Source organism: Alosa alosa, chromosome 1 (genome assembly GCF_017589495.1).
Source record: "Alosa alosa isolate M-15738 ecotype Scorff River chromosome 1, AALO_Geno_1.1, whole genome shotgun sequence".
NCBI lineage: Eukaryota > Metazoa > Chordata > Actinopteri > Clupeiformes > Clupeidae > Alosa > Alosa alosa.
Genome location: NC_063189.1, coordinates 9,884,394 through 9,898,635, shown reverse-complemented (window position 1 = coordinate 9,898,635; position 14,242 = coordinate 9,884,394). Strand labels below are relative to the sequence as shown.

General features: G+C 40.5%; 1 protein-coding gene across 2 annotated transcripts; it reads left to right on the top strand.

Annotated features, from left to right (window-relative positions):
- Positions 1-3,593: 3,593 nt before the first annotated feature.
- On the top strand, positions 3,594-14,151 carry LOC125293796 (ubiquitin-conjugating enzyme E2 U-like). 2 transcript variants are annotated; one of them, XM_048241926.1, is made up of 10 exons: positions 3,594-3,760; positions 3,922-4,030; positions 9,571-9,663; positions 9,764-9,858; positions 10,106-10,241; positions 10,335-10,374; positions 10,472-10,563; positions 10,978-11,074; positions 12,036-12,154; positions 12,459-14,151. In XM_048241926.1, exons 1-10 carry the CDS (start codon positions 3,677-3,679, stop codon positions 12,596-12,598), a joined length of 1,005 nt encoding a protein of 334 aa, XP_048097883.1. In that variant the 5' UTR covers positions 3,594-3,676; the 3' UTR covers positions 12,599-14,151. The 2 variants fall into 2 exon arrangements, with proteins under 2 accessions (XP_048097883.1, XP_048097890.1); XM_048241933.1 differs by lacking the exon at positions 12,036-12,154 and having other exon boundaries at positions 12,459-12,541.
- Positions 14,152-14,242: the final 91 nt, after the last annotated feature.

Below are 14,242 nucleotides of genomic sequence, written 5' to 3'. Positions count from 1 at the left end.
CGACTGGAGGGTCATACTATCACAACATTCTACTGAAATAGGGAGGAGGGTTTGGAGATCATGATACCGTGTCCGAAATGTGCATCCATTGCTCAGAAAAATAAGGCTTTGACAAATTCTGGGAAATTCTTAGATTCTGCCATAGACCTCAAGCGTTAAAGAGAGCCCGATCACTGCATAAATGCAAAAAACATGTTGGGTTTACTGCTACCCTATTTGCATACATTTCCAGGGACAGGAAATGGCCTCTCATGAAGTATCTTCGTAATCAACCATCTTTGTTGATAGCGCCTCCCTGACGCAGGCAAATTAGATAAAATCTCCCGGAATCTATCAAGAGCTCACACGCCAGACCGAGACTTGAAATCGCGTGTGCATCTGAGTGTAGCGGGCACACGACAGGGAGAGAGGGGTGAATGCGTGTGTGCCTGAGCGCATCAAGACAGAGAGCATCCTGATTGGCCTGTTTCGCTAAATAAACCAATCAGTTTTCAGTGTATAGGCGGGCTTTTTATCTCTTTTCTCCCGAACTTAATCAGTTCAGTGTATCTAGGAAGAGGAGCGTCACGGCAGAGTCAGTTCCCCCTAAAAAAGGAAAATGTAAGACCAATTTCAAAGTGTAGCCTACCCTTGTCTCATAATCATAAGAGTAAAAAAAATAATAACAGGCCTAGTCTTTGCACGCTGCACTGTTTGTAACAGTGCCTTTAGCATTGCCCATGGCGGGTTAAATGATAGCAAAAAACATGTTGAAGTGAGTTTAACTAGTGTCAATTCATGTGCATCTTATTTAGGACTATACTAGATGGCTAGTTGCCAAGGCTAGGCTACATGGAAACTACCAAAATCTACATTGGTGTACTGACTAGACATTACATTGTCTAGTCCGAAATGTGCATCCATTGCTCAGAAAAATAAGGCTTTGACAAATTCTGGGAAATTCTTAGATTCTGCCATAGACCTCCAGCGTTAAAAAAGAGAGCCCGATCACTGCATAAAATGGGGTGTACTGCTACCCTATTTGCATACATTTCCAGGGACAGGAAATGGCCTCTCATGAAGTATCTTAAGTAATCAACCATCTTTGTTGATAAGCGCCTCCCTGACATGAGCAAATTAGATAAAATCTCCGGAATCTATCAAGAGCTCACCGCATGAACCGAGACTTGAAATGGCGTGTGCATCTGAGTGTAGCGGGCACACGACAGGGAGAGAGGGGTGGTGCGTGTGTGCCTGAGCGCATCAAGACAGAGAGCATCCTGATTGGCCTGTTTAAGCTAAATAAACCAATCAGTTTTTTTCAGTGTATGGGCGGGCTTTTATCTCTTTTCTCCCGAACTTAATCAGTTCAGTGTATCTAGGAACAGGAGCGTCACGGCAGAGTCAGTTCCCCCTAAAAAAGGAAAATGTAAGACCAATTTCAAAGTGTAGCCTACCCTTGTCTCATAATCATAAGAGTAAAAAATAATAACAGGCCTAGTCTTGCACGCTGCACTGTTTGTAACAGTGCCTTTAGCATTGCCCATGGCGGGTTAAATGATAGCAAAAAACATGTTGAAGTGAGTTTAACTAGTGTCAATTCATGTGCATCTTATTTAGGACTATACTAGATGGCTAGTTGCCAAGGCTAGGCTACATGGAAACTACCAAAATCTACATTGGTGTACTGACTAGACATTACATTGTCTAGTCCGAAATGTGCATCCATTGCTCAGAAAAATAAGGCTTTGACAAATTCTGGGAAATTCTTAGATTCTGCCATAGACCTCAACGTTAAAAAGAGAGCCCGATCACTGCATAAATAATGGGTGTACTGCTACCCTATTTGCATACATTTCCAGGGACAGGAAATGGCCTCTCATGAAGTATCTTAAGTAATCAACCATCTTTGTTGATAAGCCTCCCTGACGCAGGGCAAATTAGATAAAATCTCCCGGAATCTATCAAGAGCTCACCGCCAGACCCGAGACTTGAAATGCGTGTGCATCTGAGTGTAGCGGGCACCACGACAGGGAGAGAGGGGGTGAATGCGTGTGTGCCTGGCGCATCAAGACAGAGAGCATCCTGATTGGCCTGTTTAAGCTAAATAAACCAATCAGTTTTTCAGTGTATAGGCGGGCTTTTATCTCTTTTCTCCCGAACTTAATCAGTTCAGTGTATCTAGGAACAGGGCGTCCACGGCAGAGTCAGTTCCCTAAAAAAAGGAAAATGTAAGACCAATTTCAAAGTGTAGCCTACCCTTGTCTCATAATCATAAAGAGTAAAAATAATAACAGGCCTAGTCTTGCCGCTGCACTGTTTGTAACAGTGCCTTTAGCATTGCCCATGGCGGGTTAAATGATAGCAAAAACATGTTGAAGTGAGTTTAACTAGTGTCAATTCATGTGCATCTTATTTAGGACTATACTAGATGGCTAGTTGCCAAGGCTAGGCTACATGGAAACTACCAAAATCTACATTGGTGTACTGACTAGACATTACATTGTCTAGTCCGAAATGTGCATCCATTGCTCAGAAAAATAAGGCTTTGACAAATTCTGGGAAATTCTTAGATTCTGCCATAGACCTCAACGTTAAAAAGAGAGCCCGATCACTGCATAAATGTGCGGGGGCGTGTACTGCTACCCTATTTGCATACATTTCCAGGGACAGGAAATGGCCTCTCATGAAGTATCTTCGTAATCAACCATCTTTGTTGATAGCGCCTCCCTGACGCAGGCAAATTAGATAAAATCTCCCGGAATCTATCAAGAGCTCACACGCCAGACCGAGACTTGAAATCGCGTGTGCATCTGAGTGTAGCGGGCACACGACAGGGAGAGAGGGGTGGTGCGTGTGTGCCTGAGCGCATCCAAGACAGAGAGCATCCTGATTGGCCTGTTTCGCTAAATAAACCAATCAGTTTTCAGTGTATAGGCGGGCTTTTTATCTCTTTTCTCCCGAACTTAATCAGTTCAGTGTATCTAGGAACAGGAGCGTCACGGCAGAGTCAGTTCCCCCTAAAAAAGGAAAATGTTAGACCAATTTCAAAGTGTAGCCTACCCTTGTCTCATAATCATAAGAGTAAAAAATAATAACAGGCCTAGTCTTGCACGCTGCACTGTTTGTAACAGTGCCTTTAGCATTGCCCATGGCGGGTTAAATGATAGCAAAAAACATGTTGAAGTGAGTTTAACTAGTGTCAATTCATGTGCATCTTATTTAGGACTATACTAGATGGCTAGTTGCCAAGGCTAGGCTACATGGAAACTACCAAAATCTACATTGGTGTACTGACTAGACATTACATTACATTATTTATTATTATTATTATTATTATTATTTGGGGCTTCGTGATACCTCCCTGAAATGCAGAATACAAGAATATTTTCATTGTGTCTTTCAAGGCAAGTCTGGTAGGCTCTGTTTCTACTGCGGCTGCCTGCAGCCTTAACTCCGTCAAAGGATGATGCCCAGTGCGCCAATGCTGTTGTGCTATAACCTATGACCTATGTGAAAGCTGCAAAGAAGCCCAAAACAAGGAATGTTCACGCGCAATGGTCACATTCGTAGGAACTGTTGCTTGACAACAGGGCATAAACATAATATCAAGATAAGATAAATGTTATGGTAGGCTTACCTTGGCATTACACAGGCCATCAAGATACTTGTGTGAAGTAAGTATTAAGCCCTCTCAATGTTACCTGCGCCGCCGCAAGGTACTCGTCTGTTGGATGGAAAGGAGAACAGCGAGGTCAAACCGATAAAATGCAGAACACCCGTAAGTAGCCTAGCCTAATGAAGCTGACAAAGAGAGCTTGGCATGTTACAGAGGCCCGTAGCGTAGGCCTAACGTTAGTTCTGGGCATACAGCAACCTAGCTAAATTAAATATTTCAAGTTGTAGGCTACCGCCTTAAACCGTCTTTCATACTCATTGCAGGAATGTGCCTCTTTAAAAAATCACCTGGGGATAGAAGCAACTCCCGTCAGAAGCGACCTACTTGAATGGGTGGCAAAAATCAAAGGACTAGAAGACACCTTGTGGGAAGGCAATGTAACAGAATGTTAACCGAAATGTGTTAATTTGCGAAATTGAATGTTTCCAGAAATTAGTCGTACACTGTAAACCCCAACAGGTTCAATGGACTCAAAATATTTGATGAAACTGATTACCTCAAAATATTTAGCTATGTTAAAAAAAATATTTTAAGTAATTTCTACTTTTTTATGCTCAAAATCTTTAAGGATGAGGATAAAATTAAAAATAATAATGTGAGAAATAGATGTTTTAAGTTATTGTTACATTAGTCAGACAAGCTCTTAAGACTCCAAATCTTTGAGAAAATGAACAACATTAAAACAAATCATTTCAACAAACAAACATTTTAAGTAATTACTACTCTAAACTAGAAGTTATTCACACTCATTTTAGGAAGTTGATGAACTGAAACATAATAATTTGACAAACAAACATTTTAAGTAGCCTAAATCATTGATAAGTTCAATGAACCTGATCATTTTGAAACCATTGTTAAAACTAACAAAATTTACACTGGAAATGGAGTTGATGTTTTTAAGTTATCACTCCTAATAATATATATAGAATGGATAGCAGGACCAAACTTCACAAGGGAGTCTGTATCACCCGAGACAGTGAGAATAGCTACAGCTGCATCCGAGAAGTCTGGCAGGTCAATTTCTTCTGCCTGTAGAACATGACAGTAATTAGTTGATGAGTAGAGTAGTCAATCAAAAACACTACATGTGTATTCAATATAATATGAAATACCAGTGAATGAAAAGTTCAGGTAAAATTCCCAAATATGTAATTCTTGGTGAATTACTGTAGTATGATTTAACTGCTATTCTGGTGGCTAGGAAGATGGTTGTGGTTGTTGTCTTTTGGCTGCAAGGTAGTATCAGAGAGGGCTGAATAGAAATAGAGATATATAGAGAAGACAAAGTAAAAAAAGAAGAAAGAGTGAAAGAGGACACACAATTTAATAAAAAAAAAATCTTAAAAAATCCATCTTCCCACAGGAATATGGGAAGGGCCTGCAGAGTAATTTTCCTTCTGCTGTTGACATTGACGTCTTCCTAGAAAGACAGAGGGATTGTGGGGTAATGGGAAGACAAATCAGCAGAATATTAATCCTATGCATATATTAAATAAGACTATAGTACAGGTGACATGTAAATACAAGATTAACTCTTTCACGCTCCTGATATGCAACCTCCTCCTCTGTCTTTCTATGAAATCGTGAGACGAATGTTCAGTGCATTAATAGACTGGAATGAGCAAATGCATGAGTGGTGTATGCATGGTAATGGGCTGACCCTTGCAAACTGACTGTGATTTAACTAATAATGGCAAAGTAACTGAGCCTGTGTCTCAGAAGAGGCGTCACTTGACCTGCATAGCCAACACATTTTGAAAATGCCACATATAATAAGTCTAAGGTGTCATCCCTTCTTTGATACAAAAACATCACTCAACCCTAGCCTTTGTGTATCCCTGTGGAGAGATGCAAAGGGATAACATTAGGCTAGGCTATTCTCATTGGTAAATAAATGCTTACAAAATATCACTATAACTTATATATATAATAATATAGGCTACACGTTGGCTACATTGTGACACTAGTAAATGGAGGACAAGTAAGTTATCACTTACCATGGTGTGATGGTGGTTCCTTGCACAGAACTGAAAACATGTCACACAGCCATCTGGTCCTGAGGAGAAAAATATTATAAACAGTATTATTTCACTTTTTTTGCACAAAAGTCAGTCAGACTGTCTCTTCATCTCTCTCTGTACAGGCAGGCCTATCAGAGTCAGACGTTGCCATTGATCATGCTTAGGCTATTGTCAGTAAGTTCAGAGCTACAACTTGGTTTCCTATTCGTGTTAACAAAACTGGAATTGACGTTAATATAAGACATATGCTATTGCTGCAGGGTTATTCTTCAACTATGGTACTCTATGACCTGGTATTTTTCAGAAAATGTAACATCTTTCAGTAAAAATCTTTTTGCATGGTTTAATTATGTACTCTTTCTATAAACTTGCCCTAATAGTGGCTGTAAAGATTTCATATATAATATAATATAATATATATATGATGAATAATATATATTTTTGACATTTTATTCCAAAAGTCTAACTGTCATTTCCAGTATTAGTATATAATATTATAGTATATAATAGAGAGAAAACGGGCTTATGAGCCTGAGCGGTTTTCGGTCAGGTCAGAAGGGACGCTCCCGTCTGGGCCTTCTGCAGGTTTTTGGCGTGCTTCAACATCGTCCTCTGTGGTAAAACCTATGCAGTTGGTCTGTGAACTGGATTTGGGTGTTAGGCATTTTTCAGAGATGGTGCCATTTTGTAAGATGGGCCAGTCTTTGGTTTGAAGAAGATATGGGCCTAGTTGATATATTTTCTTTGGATGAGTTTGTTGAGCGTATTTGTAGGCCTAGTGTGTCAGACCAGAAGAATCTAGCTTCCTCTCTAGGTCAGCAACCGTCCACTCAGCTCTGCAACACTGATTTAACAGCTTGTGTCCATCAGTGTTCTGAGGAAAAGAGTACAGTAGAGGAGGAGGTAAAGTCTGGGGGACTGTCTTCAGCAGGTGAGATGGTTCACTCATTCACTCCTAGCATGGTGGCAGCATGCACTCAAGAGGAGGTGAATGATTCTGACGACCATGTGTTCCAGCCTCAGCTTAGAAACTTTAAACATGTGGCAGATTTGGAGTCTTCCTGCCACCGCTCTGAGGAAAGTGGTGTGCAGGGGAGATGTTTGTTCACTGGTCCTGTGCAGTTTTCATTCAGATATTTCCACACCCACACAGTTAACTGACCATGAGGTTTTGGGTGAGGCTTCCCCAAAACTTCAGCGCTCACTTCCTAGGTCTCTTGACAAGGAAAAGGCAAGGGGTGTGGACTTGCGGGTTGAGTGTCAGTTAGTTAACATTTTAGCGAGGCCCTATGTTTTCGCCTGCCCATCTTTAGAGCATACACACAGGGATGAAGAAGTTTTGGACTGTAGTCCATCTCAAACCATCAAACAGAAGGAGGCTTTGCCTCTGATTTGTGCTTTTCCATTGGTTGACAGGGGTGGGGGTGTGTTTTTGGATATCTGTCTATCCCTCACTGTTTGTTCTCTACAGGTACTTCACCAGTGCTTAGTGCATTGGATGGTTGGGCAGCCTTGCAACCTGGATGTTCGACATAACTGGGGTGTAGGCACTGTGTTAGCTTGGTCCCAGGGGCAAAATGATCCAGGTTGATCAGTTGTAGCTTTGGCTGTGTCTTCTGTCTGTCTCTCTTGTCCTTAAAATGCTTTTCTAAGTGGCAAAGAATTGCTGGACGGTGAGATACAGACATGGGAGACTGTTATTCTGCAGCTGGGGCGTTCAGGCTCTTAGTTCTACCACACACATTTCTGGACCTAAGATAAGTGACTGATCTTTATTGTGATTTTGATATCTGTGCATCTGCTTTACATGTACATGATATTGTCTTAATTTCTTCATTGAATGTATTTTTGATTTGGGGTGTCTTCTGATTACAGAGATCCTCTTCGAGGGACCTCTGTCTTTAAGGGGGGGAGTGTTGCGACCCTGCCGGTCACTGCCTACCTGCCTGCCTGCCTGTGTTTGTCTTTCTCCGGTTTGCAGGGCGGAGTCAAGACGCAGGTGCTGCTGATCACTTGATTGGGGCAACTGCACTATAAAAGAGGCTACCTGGCTGAAGTTCAGGGTTCCCTCCCTCCATTGCTACATGCGTCGCCTTTGTCTTTTGTTTGGGTTTAGCACATTACCCTGATGTACACCACACTTTTGTTTTCTTACCATCTCATTAATACTGACTGCACTTCATGTTTTCACACATATTTACTTTAATAAATACATCTTTTTGTTAACTCTTTACCCACGTGTGGTCTCCCTATGTTAAATCACCCAGAACGAGCCGGGTGGTTATAACATATGGGGGCTCGTCCGGGATAACTTTGGGGCCTTTTTGTTGAGTGGAGTAGGTAAATGTGCTGGTTTTGGGTAAGCGAACGTATCACTTAAATTTGTGAATGGGTAGGCGGTCTAGAAGACGCGACCTGTTTTAATTGGGCATTGGCGCATTTGATTGGCTACTCCGATTGTGCTTGAGTGCACCCTAGGCCTGTAGGTAAAACTTTTTCGGGAGATTCACGTGGATCGCGGAGAGAGGGAAACCAGTTTGGTTTTGCCAGGCTGTTTGTAAGCAACCTTAATAAAGTAGGTAAGTGCTGTCTTGGCATTGTGTGCAGGAACATTGTTTTTGTTTGTTTCATTGGAGCAGAGTACTAACCCTGCATTAGATTTCAGACCGTTTGCGCTTTTTGTCTGGCTTTTTGGGGATTGACGTGCTTCACCCTGGGCCGAGGACACAGCCGTGGTCTGTTGGCTTGAGGGGCCTGGCCCGGATAGTCCCTTCCATCGGTATGGTGAGTAAAAATCTTGGTTCTTGGGGTTAAGCGAGAAGACTTAGGTGAGTAGTTTATTCAGGGGAATTTACGAGTTAGATGTGGGGGAGCTCCTGGTCGCTCGTTTTTGTTTTGTTTCTCAAACAATGCCATTCATGCACACAACAAATTCATTGTATGGTTGTTTAAAGTTATCGGTCAGTCACTTGATGCTTTCAGTTTGGGTTCGAGTTTCGTAGGCTATTGGTAAATTGTTATACTTATGAATAGTATATACTCTTTTGATCCCGTGAGGGAAATTTGGTCTCTGCATTTATCCCAATCTGTGAATTAGTGAAACACACTCGGTGCAGTGAACACACAGTGAGGTGAAGCACACACTAATCCCGATGCAGTGAACTGCCTGCTACAGCCACGCTCGGGGAGCAGTGAGGGGTTAGGTGCCTTGCTCAAGGACACTTCAGCCATTCCTATTGGTCGGGGTTCGAACCAGCAACTCTCCGGTTACAAGTCCGAAGCCCTAACCAGTAGGCCACGACTGCCCAATCACACGTTTCCAAAACACAACAAAAACGTGTGTTTTCAAGCAAAAATAACATCTACTGTTCCAAATGTATTTTATTAAATATTACACATATCAGCCAAAATATTAAATGTATTAATTTTCCAGAAATGCATGTTGTATTATTTTTACATGTTTAACTTAAAATATGTGTTGTGATGGAAATGACAAAGTGTGGTGGAGATGACATAATGACATACATAGACAAATTTAAGATTTAAAAGCATTAAGATTTAAAACAAAAAAAATGCGTAAGGCCTAATTTCAATCCACTCTTGAAAGAAATGAGTTTGGGGGTCAGTTCTACTCATATAGTTCTCTCAAAATAATCAGTAACTGGGAAACTAGTTGAGTGAACTTAAAACTTTTGTGGTGCCTGAACTATATGGCAGCTTTGAGTACAGCTCTGCAATTTTATTGAGTTTAGAACACTGTTGGGGAATACAGTGTAGCTAGGCCTATCCCATTATAGCCTAATGTGTCTAACCTAGGCCTAGGCCTACTAATTTTCTGGGCTAACAAGGAATAGGGCTACTGACTCATAGTCTGTGTCTATTTTACACCAGGGGGTGCGTTGAGTGTGTCGTTATATTTCTATGATCAGCCCAGGAGGTTTCCACCACGTGCGGTGTTCAACACTGTTCCTGTTCATCCCAATGGTAAGAACATGAAGGAGTGGGCTCAAATGAAACTGTCAGGCTATACACTCAGGGTATGATCTAAAATGTTTGGTTTTCTCTCATTCCACTATCATTGTAGTGGATAAAGACACAGGGGAGGTATGCATCTCTTTTCTTCACACTGGAAATACATGGGACCCCAACTCTGCTTTCAGCATCCTTAGGTTCATTCAGGTATCCTAAAAATCAAACATATTTGACCTAAGTGATAAATACTAGGGGATGAGGATTAAACCTGCAATTGCACTATGGGATGGAGATAGAATGACAACACCTCAGGTTCCTTTTTGAATTAACATCGGAATGTTGGACCACACTGCTCAGTGCTCACGTCATGTGCAGTAGGCCTACATCTGTCCAGAAAATGATTGCAGTTTATACATGAGTCCTGATGATGTGTTTCCTTTGGTGTCCAACATAGCACATACTTTCTTACCCTGTTCTGGAGGACCCCATAAATTTGGAAGCTGCGGAAATGTTTTTGAAAAGGCCGCACATCTACAGGGAGGTGGTTGAGCAATGTGTGAAAGCCAGTCAAGCATTAGAAAGAGAAGGTGGTAAGATACAATGATGAAATCTGATGATCTGATGGTGATTTTAGAACGTAGATAAAATTTAAAGTAACATTGTGCCTTTCCTCAAATATCCAGCAACTGATGCTAGCCCCAACCATCCTTTGAGAAGTGACAGGTGAGAGGCATTTGTGGGTAAGGCAATGCAAGGGTAGGGGTATTCAGAATTCTCTCTGATTTTGTCATGTTATTATCTTCACAACTGTGGTGATCAGGTTTGTCTTGAAGATCTCTTTTGAGGAGTATCTGCAGGCATGGACAAAAACAGCCACCAGCAAAGAAGGACCTCGTAATGACCCAAATGAATGTATGGGAGCCATTTTTATGTGAGACGGACAATGAAAGCAAAACAGCCAAAAATAGTCTCAACAACTGAGATATTATCTAGTCATATACATAGTTTCTTCTGCTCTCCTGTCCAGTATTGGAATACTCCAAAAATGTTTGTTTGTCTTAGTTCTGAAGTTATTGTATAACGTTGTTAGAGGTGATTTATTGTGCAGTTATTGTCAGTTAAGAATGAATATTTAGGATATCTGTGCGACCAATGGATGTCCTGGGACAATGTTGGGTTGTCTAAGCACGTAAAATTCCATATGGTTATGTCAAACGATGACAAACTAAAATCATGTATGCAAATCCTAAAAGTAAATCCCTTTAGTCAGGTTTATGATGAATACATTTTCTTTATTATCAACTAATTCTGATTTCAATATTATAGCACTGGATAAACTGGTCAGCTTTGCACAGGTGTTTCCGTCCCACTGTGGATCACCAACCCAAAAACTGATTCCCTATACCGAAGCCTGTCTTGAAACGTAAGTTTATCTTCCATGTACCACTACAATTGAAAATTTTAAATGCTTTGAGATGTATAGTGATGATAAAATTCTTGTATTGTTAAATGTATTGTTGTGTTTTCAATGCATTTCCTTTGCGTTAAATATTTATGAGCTCATATGCACAAATGAGAAAAATGTGAAATACGCATAAATACTAAACACACATCAATTGAAATATGCACATTCATTGATTTACATATTTGGCAGAGGCTGTTTCTCAAAATTGCGGATCCATAAAGATTCGTGCTTGATAGAACTGAGCCCTGCAGAGTCAAATCCTTCAAAGACAAGGCAAGCTTCTTATTAGCAAAATACACAATGGAACAGACTGGCAAGTGTGCAGGAAGCTGAAGGTGTGCGTTATTGAAAACCATGCTTCCTGCCCATTCTTCTTTTTGAAAAACAATGAATGGATCACTGTCATTCTCCCGCATAAATTATTTAAGTTATACATGTTTAATTAATTTGCCAAAATAAACCACAGAGCAGCAACCATTAAGCAAAATTGTAAAGAGAAAACTGTACTATTTAGCTCGCAATCACCCTCTTTGGAAAAGGTATAAATACCCTTCCTAAATGCCTTCTTTACACGATTACGGTGTAAGAGTTCACAGTTGTCAAAATGACCTGAGCCCATACTTGTTTATATTTAAATACATAGTGAACTGCCTTGTTTAGTACAGATTTTATCCTCCATAAATTTGCGCACATGATTGTGGGTGTTCCTAGCACGTAGAGGATAAACACAAGCATCCTCAGAATTTACGCCAAGTAGAATTTGGTCTTTTGGATGCTTGACATTTGAACAGTACTTCGGCAGGACTTGATGTAACATCCTTTAAATTGCAGCCTTGAAGAATCCCACCTTGACTTTGAGAAACAGCCAAAATCATGCCCACCACAGTCTGAGATCAATGTTTTGTCTTTTTTTGTACAGAATCAAAAACGTAATGTATGGCCCACCACAAAAGCATCAGAGGAAAATGAGACAGAAAGAGGATAAACTCAAACAGATTCAGCAAATGAGGAAGTTGTACCAGCTTCACAGCTTGATGGGTACTGTTCTTGTGTTAGAAACCAGACAATTTACAAGAAGTGACAGCTCATGAAAGTACACAATGACTAGATTCTGACTCTACTTTTCCATATGTTCCGCATTTTTCTATTTTATTGCTGTGTTCAGTCTGTTCTGTTGTGAACACGTTCAATCAATCAAAATGTTACATATCATTTTCTGTTGGGCTATATGCAACAGTGAGATCAACCCAGAAATATACGGCCATGTTGTACATTTGTTTGACTCCTACTCTACTCCCTCCTCCATGGTCTATCCCATGCACCTGTCCATCCACACCTGAAGAGCCCCAGCAGGATTGCCCAGCAGCACCCCCAGCCACAGTGCAGGGTCCAGGCCAGCACGAGTACTGGGAGACTGAAGTGGACAGGCTGGTGGCGTGGACACACACCCTGTCTCTGGAGCAGCTGAATGAAGATCCCTGACCTACAGTGATGTGACACCTCCAATGGCATAGGCAGAGTAGTGTTATGTCCACAGACCAGGCTTTGCCTCTATGCATTTCATATGGGAGGTGTGTGGTAACAGGTCACCTGGATTAGGCAAGTCTCTCCATACCTTTGCTAAAGGCTACTAAAAACATTTGTTGAGTAATTCAAGTATTTCATCAAGTATTTCATTTTGATCAAATGACACAGTTACAGTATAATTTATTTTTCTCCAATTTATTATCTTACTACTTAACTTCAAAGCATAAAAGTGCAACGCGACTTCCCAAAAAGTTGGGACGCTTTGTAAAAGAATGTTAGGAATTACAAATCATGTCAACCCCTATATTTGACTGAGAATAGTTCAAAGAGAAATTTGATGCCAGCAACACGTCTAAAAAAAGTTGTGACGGGCATGTTTACCACTGTGTTGCTTCATCTCTTTATTCAACAACATTCTCTAAATGTTAAGGAACTGGGGAGACCAGTTGCTAGAGTTTTGAGAATGAAACATGTATGTAATGTAGGATTTCAGCTGCACAGCAGTCTGGGGTCTTCTTAATCATGTGTGTCATTCCATGATGCACAACATTTGATAGGTCTGGACTGCAGACAGGCTATTTTAGCTCCTGGACTCTTCCTTTATGAAGAAATACTTATGTTTAAATATGTGCAGAATTAATTTCGCCATTGTTTTCCTGAAATATTCAAGGTTTTTCCTGAAAAGACATGGTCTTGATGACAGTATGTGATGCTCAAAACCTGTGCACATCGTTCAGAATACCCATGCCATAGACCCAAATGCACCTCCACACAGTCATGGATGCTGGGTTTTGAACTGAGCACTATAAGAAGCTGGATAAGTTGGATAGTTGAATAGTCCCTCTCTTCATTAGCCCAGATGAGTCTATGATTTCTGGAAAGAATTGCAAATTTTAGTTGGTCTAACCACAGGACCCTTTTCCACTTTACCTCAGTCCATTTTAAAAGCTTATGCTCGTTTATCATTTTCTGTATCAGGTCTCAAATAAAATTTCTTCTTTGTATGGTAGAGTTTACATGTGAATGGAAGATTAAACTGTGCTCATAGACAATGGTTATCAGAAGTTTTCCTGAGCCCATACAATGATTTTCTTTACAAAAAGGTGTGGTTATCCAGTGTCATCTGAGGTCCAAAAGACCATAGCCATCCAATATTTATTTCAGCCCTGTCCCTTTGTTTTATATATTTCTCTGAATTCTAATGATATTATGCACTGTAGATGATGAAATCCTCAAATCCTTTGCAATTTCATGATAAGAAACATCATTCCTAGATTTTTTATTTTTATTTCACAAAATGTCCCAACTTTTTCGGAATTCGGGTTGTATTATGTTAATATATCTCACACTTGCTAGTCCTCATTTTTGTAAGATTCACAAATCAGATTTTAATTCATAAGGAATTCTACTTTTTATTTCATGGATTATAGTGAAACAGACACTGTTTCAACATTATAGATATAAAATGACAGCATAAAAGAATATTAGTCTGGAAATAAAGTGCATGATAAAAGAAACACACATACACACACACATGCACACACGCAACACAAACACATGTCTATCTCTATCTCTCTCTCTCTCTCTCTCTCTCTCTCT